Source organism: Porites lutea, chromosome 13, assembly GCF_958299795.1.
Source record: "Porites lutea chromosome 13, jaPorLute2.1, whole genome shotgun sequence".
NCBI lineage: Eukaryota > Metazoa > Cnidaria > Anthozoa > Scleractinia > Poritidae > Porites > Porites lutea.
Window position 1 is genome coordinate 15,907,639 of NC_133213.1, and position 9,326 is coordinate 15,916,964.

Consider the following 9,326-nt stretch of genomic DNA (forward strand, 5'->3'; position numbering starts at 1 on the left):
AAACTTAATCCTTAAACACAGTTCCATCTACTAATAACAATACAGTATTTGCTACAGATGAGGAGTTTTCTTTTCCTTTTTAGCTTCAGTGACGAGCACCTCTGTGCTTTATTTCAGATTTTGTTTTCCAACTTTTTGCAAAACAAAATAGCTACTTTTTTCAGTCACCTACATGACTATAAAAACTACCTAACTTATGTGGTTAAATTCTTTTCTTACGAACAGTAATAAAAACTTCTGTAAAAATGGCCAAGCTGAATCAAGCACTCAATATACAGCATTCATTCCAGTTCATCTGACAAAAAGTTTGCGGTTATTTGAGGACTACTGAGTGTGAGTATCTCTACATTTTTTTAAGTTAAGAAGACCATCATCAGTCAGATCATCAATCAGGTTCTGATTGATTACGAGAGCTGAAGGTGTTTATTATTGTTTCATTTAATCATGTCTTTCAACTGCCTTGGTGATAATTTTTATTTTTTTAGTTTCTGGGGACGAGTTTAAGTCGTTTTAGTTGTGAAAACAAAAATGGCAGACATTTCAGTATTTTCAAGAGTAAGAACTGGGCGAAATAATAGGTAAAAACATGGCAAGAACAGCAAGAAGACAACTCGAGGGGCGACATCTGGCTATTTGGAGAAAAGGCAAGCATGTTTTAGCTATGTTTTTAACTAGGAACTATTTTGAATGAATAACAATTATATATTGAGTTCGGTTTTCGCATCAAACGAAGAATTATGGAGATCTCAGAGGGTGTTATCCGCCCCGGCCTACGGCCTCGACGGATAACAACCTCCTCGATCTCCATAATTCTTTATAAGATACTGCGGCCTCATTCATTAATTGTTAATTCACTGTAACAAGCTCAACAAAACTAAAATATGCTTTCGGCAAAAATATAGAGAGAGTTTAAAAATAGCGGAATATCCACTCCATCAATTGATACGTCTAAGCCGGCGTCTAGAGATCCATATCACTCTTTTAAATCCCAGCATCGATGTCAGAATGCCTCGAATGAATTGAATAATTTTGCTCCTTTTTGCTAATTCCTAGTATTTGGATATTCTCACAGTGGGCGTTTAAGATAGAGGCGTTTATTTGGAAGTGGGCGTACGGTATATTGTTTCAAACTCTGAGGCTGCACCGTCAGGCGAAGTCAGATTCTGGATCAATCCGTTTAGAAAAAAAAAAAAGAAAGAAAGAAAGGGGAAAAAAACTTCCTGAGGGAATGGCATCCATTCCTTTCCTTCTCCCCTGCGAGAGAGTGTTTGTGTTAACTAAAAGAACCAAAAACTCAGAGGCAGTTTTAGTTTTATGACATAAAGATCAGCCTGAGCGCTCTAAAGGATCCGCTAAAAAGATTTGACATCGTTTGTCTCTTGATCTTCTCCGGCTTAAGGCTTTCCGAAAATCTTTCTTACCTAAAATGTATAAACAAGGATTAAGAAACGAAGTCAGAAAGCGAAGCCAGGTTGAGATGTGTGCCACAAGGGGATGTAGATCTCCGTCATTAAATATAAACCGAAGTATGAAGTAAGGTAACCAGCAGACTGTGTAGACCATTAACATGACGGCGAAAATGCTGATAACTTTTCTTTCCGCGTTTTTCATTTCTTCTACTTTTTGCCAACCAGGGTAGCTCTCCCTTCGTATGTTATTAATCTGCCGCGAAACTTCAAAGAAGATTTTTGAGTAAACAAAAGCCATACACACGAGTGGTGCAAAGAAAAGTATTACAAGAGATACTGCGTCGTAGATGATCTCCTTTCGAATTAGCTCGGCTGTTGCCTCTTCGTAGACGTTGTGGCTACCTGGATCGATCCAGCTGAGTTGAATCAAGGCTATTATAGCTGACAGAATCCAGATGAATAACACAACAGAAAGGCATCTGAGGAGCGTTACAATTGACTTGTAACGTAAAGAGTGTATTATAGCCAGATATCTGAGGATAAAGAAAATGATAAATCAATTTCTGAAAGACAATCATATGACAACGTAAAAGAGAACAGGAACTTGATGCCAGAGACACTCATGACCTTTGGGAAGTAAAAGAAAAAAACTGCTTGAAAATTGACTCACTAATTCGCTGCACGCATGGGAAATCCTGTTTCCGGAATCTGGGAGTTTTTTGTTGTGGAATCCAAAATCCTGGGCTTTAGAATCCGGAAGACAGCTCAAGGAATCCGGAAACACACTAACTGGATTGGAATTCGGTTTTCAAGTTCCACTGAAAAAGAAACCGGTATACACTACATGGAATCCGGAGTGTCAAACGTGGAATTCCACTCCATCATTTCACAGGCGGAATTACGGCTCAAGACAAATTCGTAATAGTGGAGTTCACGCTCATAGTTGCATCAAGGGTAATCAGGGCAAGAGGGCGGGAAATTAGAAGATTTGTAATAGAATTTAAAGCCAGATATTTCTTCCTGAGTTCATATATTTGATGCTTTCTCTTTGAAAAAAGTAACTTACGGGTCCAAAGAAACAATACACTAAATCTAAAGTGCAAAGAAGTCCGTGTTCAGTTTTTAGAAAACCTTGGTTTTCCCAAACATTGTCTGTAATGCGACAGCATCAAAATTACCTAAAGATGTATGGAAAAACTGAGGTTTCTAAAAACTGATCACAGACTTCTTTGCACTCCAGATTTAGTGTGCTGTTTGTCTGATCTCGTTAGTTACTCTTTTGAAAGAGAAAGCATCAAGTATATGAATTCAGGAAGAATTAGCTGGCTTTAAATTCTAATACAAATCTTCTAATTTCTCGCCATCTTGCCCAGATTACCCATGATGCAACTGTGAGCGTGAACTCCTCTATTGTTGGACATGGCTGGGCCCAATATATTGTGATTTGTAACTGGCGGGTAACTCAAATAATTCATTTGTGGCAAATCAAGATATTTTGTTAGCTGATGCAATTCTTGTTTCATCGTCTCCCATCGGTAAGCTTGTTTTGTTTGGTAATTTATTAGGTAAATGCAGAGCTGCCATCTTGTTGCTCGGAGGGAAAGATCAAACCGTACATGCGCAGAGGAAAGTCTACAGCACAACAGCTTTTTCGTTATTGCGTAAGCGCATATCATTGTCTGTAGGCACTTATCTGTGACGTAAAGACCTTTAGAACTTTGAGTTTTAATGACAATGTTTTTTACCTGTCCACACTGATAACCAAAAGGTGACAGACAGTTGAAACAGAGGTAAACCGAAGCATCTGGTCGGCAGAAATGCAAAGCCCTGATTGGTGTAAAATACTGCACGTCATGAACAGCGGTATGCTCGCCAATCCTGTCAGAAGGTCAGAAAGGGCCAGGCTACATAGCAACAGGTTTGTAATGGTTCTCAAGTGTTTTTTCTTTAATACCAGGATTAACACCAGTCCATTGACAAGAACAATCAATACTCCAAGTATAATTGGCGGAACGTCCTCCTTTGCACTGAAGCTCAGCGTCTTATAGGACCCGGATGTGTTATTTGACTGGGAAAGAGAGCTGTCTTTTTTGTCGCTACTCATGGCTATGCATTGAAAATTTGCGTAACGTTTCTCAAGTTAAAATACCTAAGGATGCAAGCAAAGCACAAATTCTTAGGGGTGGCCATAGATCCTTTTTAATAAATTCAGTGGTAAGTGGACATACAATTAGATCGATTAAAAGTCAATTGCCGCATAAGAAAATCCTACAGGGGCAATAAAAAAGAACCTGAAAGCCCAACAAAAACACACATAGACAAACATAACAAAATACTACAGCCAATCAATAGGGTTTCCCATTCCAGATTTTGGATTGATGATCCACCCTAGGATAAAGAGTTCAATTTTATTAACGAAATACAGTAGCTCCTCTCAGGTGTATAATTTTTTTCTTTTATTAACAGTAGAGACAAGCTATATGAGTTGTTTCTGCAGTCCGACACCAAACATATTTTCTTCGTTATTGATCCTTCAGTCTCACTTCTAAATAAAGCATAAAAGTGATCTTTTGCATTTTTAGCCCAACCAGCTTTGTAGTCCCCACCGCTATAGACAACGGTAAATGAAAATGTTATTAAATCTTATTTGTTATTTGTTGCGCGGAATATTGTAAAGATGTTTTATGTCTCAATGAAAGCTTCCGCGATCTGGTTAATTTCTACTTGGGAAACCCATGCAATTTAGCCTAGCCTAACTATATTATATATACACGATGGATAATATAGGCAAAGAGATGATTTTTATTTCCAAACGGAAAAACGCTTTCAAAACAATAGAAAAGACATTGAAAGCCAGCTTTACTCAAACAGAAGTACACTAGGAGAAAATCGAGATTTATACAGATTAAAATTACTTTAAATGTTATGAGGAATCGTTGCGTTTCAAAGGTTCCGGCACTCTCAATTTGACTCAGGAACAAGTAATTAAAAAGCCAAAAATATCTCTTACAAGCTTAAAGAAAGTGGCAAAATGTTCACAAAGATCAAAAGGAAAACGATTGGCAATCTTTTTGGTATTCAATGTAAAAAGAAATTATGAAGCGAACGGTCGGCCCGGAGCGCCGCGAATGATTTGTGCGACGAAACAAATATGGACCCTTTTATCCATACAGTTATTCTAGTAAAACAAGTTCTCTTTAACCTCAAGTCTCCCCCAAAATATGATAACAAAGAGGAACTTTTGTTGTTACTGAAATACGACAACGAATACTTACGGTTAATCGCAAATTCGCCACCTCTTTTCCGTCTTGCACACTGAGTGAAAAGAGCCCATTCTTAACTGTAGATGATTTACATGAAAAATTATGGAAACTTAAAGGTAGCAAGTTCTTACGTTAACAAATTTGTTTATGTACAATGTCGAACTTATTTCCACAAAAACTATTAAGTGATTGAACTTCTAAGCGACCGACAATAACAATGCTTTCATCTGCTGCTCACAAGGAAAAAAACTGGCTAAGTTCATCCCGAGTGTAAATTGTATGGAGGGATCAGTAATTAATATGCCTTTTTTAGTAAGTATTCAAGGTTAGCCTCGAGCGGATTAAGTTGCTTTGAATGTTGAATCTGATGAATTTTTTTTTTTTTTGTAAGAATCAGGTTATTCACGTTTTTCAGTTGTGACGTTGATAGTGTTTTATTAGACTCGAAAGCGATTTTAAGGCTACCATTCTTTTTGTATGTTAACAATGATTTTATTGTAATAATTTTTAGTTTTTCACCTTAATTTGAGGATGTATATTACCTTACACCCCACAGCCGAGGTTGAATGTAATTTCCTGAGGTGTGAAAACAGCTGCAGTTTAAACTAATATTAAAAGCGACATCAACGGCTTTTTCCTTAAGTAATTTTTTTCTAATCTCGTACTTGGAGCAAAATCCTTTAATTTTCCCTTTTTACAAAATATAATCAATTTACCAACGCAAAAATTTGGATTTATCAACAGGGTTCGTGAGGAAGGAATTCAAAAACGGATTTTTCGCTACCACTAATTTTTGTACAGTTCTATCTCGCTTAAATTTGTTACTGTTCAATATTTATTTATCAAAGTGGTTTTCCTTACACTCCTCGTGAGTTTGGTTGTAGTATTCAATAACAGTTAAAAATAAGGTCTCATCGAAGTCAGAAATATATAAACTACGAATTATTGATCGCAATCGGTTTGGCTGACTGATATATGGTGCGAAAGTTACTGGCTTTCACACTGCACTAAACTTAATTATTCCAGTGCAAGGCCGTTTATTCATGAGTTGTTCCCTTCAATTAGCTTCGTCCGCCTGGGGACGTTTTTCTGTTTACAAAACACTATTAAGTAGGCTGCATAGTTAACGCCTGTTAAAACGAGTTGAAGGTGTTGATTAGAAATCAGCAAGGGGTTTTCGATTTCGTTGCCAACCTCAATAAACCAGACGAAAAAATCCATAATCTTGATTCATGTTTGAAATATTTGCTTATCATAATAAACTTTCCACACGGTTGTGATGATGAAAATATTGTGAGTCAAATAAGTATGTCGCACGCCAATTCGCTTCAGCCACATTAGAATGTAAATTTACAATGCATAAATCAGAGGATTCTCTGCTTCAGTAACCAAGGCAACCATAAAGTAAAAGAAATGGCGCGTGGTGTACACTGATCATAACTTCCCCTTTTTTACCAGAACTTTTCCCTTATTTGACGCATTTTCCTCTTTTCGGTGACTTAAAAAATCAGCAGGGCTTCTAAACAGATTCTGGAAGACTGTAAGCCAGAAATCCGCATGAGAAGTCTGAGTATGAAGTAGATTTTCTACGAAGCGATTCCAAGGGGAGGACCATGAGTAAAGTGTTGAGGGAGGGAGTGGATTACCTACGGAAGGCCCCAGGTATTTAGATGATCATGAGAGGGTGTGGCAGAGCCCTATTCTTTGGAAGAATTGGGTTAATGTAAAGTAAAATGAGGTCCGTCTGGTGCGTGAATTTTTTTCTTTGGGTTTTGCTTTTTATGAACCTTTTTAGGGACATTTTCTCTTGCAGTTTTTTTCCTTTGTCAGGAGCCCATCACACGGAGCGAGCAACTTCCATGCGCTCGTGTCACCGCGTTTTTACGGACTAGTTTATTTTTAGAACGGTTTTGGCGTGAATTTTGAATATTATCTTTTAAATCCCACAAGCTAGTCAGCAAAACCTACAGACCTGAAAATCATTTTTTGCCTTTTAATAACGTTTGGTCTTCCTTTTTGATATGTTATACTTCAAATGCGCTCATAGTCATGGTGGAGATTCTCTTTTTGCGGGAAAAAGTGCCCTAAAATGTGTCTAAAAATAAACTGCTCCGTAAAAGCGCCGTGACATAGGTCTAGCATGGGAGTTGCTCACCCCGGGTTATGGGCTCCTGCCTTTGTTTATTTTCCCCTACCTCCATTACCATTTTTCTAGTGTTCCATTCCTAATAGAATACTAAAGTGATGACGAAATTTCTGAAACTATGGGATTTGTCAGGATATTCTGAAATTAAAGAACAATGTCCAAGAGGCCTACTTACCAAAAATGAACATTTCGGGGTAAATTGTCTCTGAGATGTTAGCCGGTTAAACTCAGAAAACTCCATACAAACCCTTCTAATTTTTTTAGGGGGTCGACCCAAAAAAATTTAGAAGGGTTTGTATGGGGTTTTCTAAGCATAACTGGGCAACGATCTCAGAGACAATTTGCCCAGAAATGTTCATTTTTGGCAAGTAGACCTTTTGGGCATTGTTCTTTCAGAATAACCTGACAAATCCCATAATTTCAGAAATTTCATTTTTATGACGTCACACTTTAGTACTCTATTAAAGGAAGAGTTAGACTACTGCAAGAGAGAATAATATAATGAGACAGAGAAGGAATCTTAGGGCGTTGATTTCAGTAACTTTTTTTAGAGTTTGTAATTAAACGGTCTAATTCTAAGTCCTGAGACGTCCGTATATTTCTATCGATTGTTTTCAACGTCATCAAGTCTATGCGCGACTGCCTCAAAGCAATAAATGGGGAATGTAGTAATGGTGACTAAAATTTGTCAGAGCATTGGACAACCCTCCCCCCATCCAAGAGCAGACCTCTCTAGTTGTTGAATTCTCTCTTGACAACATTGAATGAAAGTTTGCGGACCTCTCTGAAAACCAACTTCAGATTAATTTCAAGCGTTCAATTGGTCTAAAAATAATATTCCCACACCCATAATGGCTGGACTGGGCGTCTCCGTCTGTGTCTCGTTATTTTCTCTTAAAAGCTGATATTCAGGGATAAGGAATGTAAATGATGGCATGAACAAGAGCTCCCTGTACTTCACCAACTAAAACCTTGGCTGAAGAATCACATTCAGAACGTTTTTTAAAAAAAGGGACAGACACGTTGCCTCTGCAAAACGTAAGGGTAGCATTGGGTCAGGTAACAATAATTCATCAAATGATTGTGGGATCCCTCAGTAAAATAAGGCCTAAAACTCTACTAAACATCTCAGTCTCCGTGAGTCAAGACACATTGTAAAGCAAACAAAATCAAGAGTTAATCTAGAATCCAGATGGAATTGACCTCATTTTCACCATTGCGTGCATTTCTCGACATAAGTGCTTGTCAGAAATAATCCTCCGGGTCCCTCGAAGAAAAAAATATTCTTCGAATCTCTTTACGGACACTAAATTGAGCTGACGACTGGAACGCGTTAATACCGACGTCTATTTTCACCTCGTCATGCGGACTTCCCAGTATTTAAGCTAAGTCCCAAGTCTGACCTCTTTCAATGTCAAATTACAAGTAGATAAGGGCGGATTGTCTTTTGTTGAAACCTCTTCAAATCGTCTTGGATAAAGATATGTATCTTCACGGACGTTTTTGGTTATCCCCGCAAATAAGGTGTGCATACATCTCAGTCGTTCAAACAAAACGTACATGCAAATTTTGAAATTCACAAACAACACTCGGGGAACGCTTGATATTCTAACTAATATACTCTGATGTTAATTTTTAAAAACTTAAATATATTAGCCCCTCTTAGTTAAACATGAAATATCCCTAGCTTCGTTTCAGTGTGACTTATTCCCGGGGGAGTTTTCATGGGAAATATTGCTGGGAGTGTGCCGCCCGGTTCTCCAAATCCTTACCCATTTTCGCACCCGTTTTCGTGTCATCATTACTTAGATTAGAACGCTAAACAAAAAAAAAATTCTTAAAATCCATTTGGAATTGAAACGACAAATACGTCCACACACTCCCGTATTTTTCTCGAAAACCATACCCAGACCAAAATGGGCACAGTCTATAGTCGTTTTCAGATTAAACAAAACGGCGCAAAAGCCATACCCTTTGGGGCGTTACATACCTATATGTCTTCAAAAAGGTTCCTCTTCTTACTTTTTGTGAAGTAATCAGTCTGTCAAATTGTTCACTCTTTCGGCCTAGTACTCAGAGGTTTGCCAGTGAACATAATTTCTCTTTGAGCTATATTCAAAGATTATTGATGCTTAGTTTCATCTGTCTTAATTAATGACCTTTCGAAAATTTTGTCTAACAACAGTGAATGCATCGACACATGCATGGTCCAAGCAGATAAAGCGAAATTACCATTCTGTTGTTTTGATGGGAAAAGTAGTTTGACATTTTATCTCTATCTTTATTGTTATGACTGGAAATGTAATCTTCCCAACGGATCCATTAGTGTGGATCGGGTGTACTTCCGATATAATGGGAAGCAATTTATTTTTAATGCCAAAACCTTACAGATATGCTGCCAGGAAATGCTGTATAATATGCTAACTTTACCCCTTTCACCATCACCATTGAAATTATCAGTATTTTAGCATCGCGCAATTTGTTTTACACAGGCTTATATAGAGAAAA

The 9,326-nt window shown here is 37.7% G+C and overlaps 1 protein-coding gene across 1 annotated transcript; it reads right to left on the reverse strand.

Moving 5' to 3' along the window:
• Window positions 1-1,229: 1,229 nt before the first annotated feature.
• Window positions 1,230-3,550, reverse strand: LOC140923474 (beta-2 adrenergic receptor-like). Its single transcript, XM_073373563.1, has 2 exons — window positions 3,155-3,550; window positions 1,230-1,942 (listed from the first exon to the last, which is right to left on the reverse strand). The coding sequence occupies exons 1-2, from the start codon at window positions 3,511-3,513 to the stop codon at window positions 1,327-1,329; spliced, it is 975 nt and encodes a 324-aa protein (XP_073229664.1). The 5' UTR covers window positions 3,514-3,550; the 3' UTR covers window positions 1,230-1,326.
• Window positions 3,551-9,326: the final 5,776 nt, after the last annotated feature.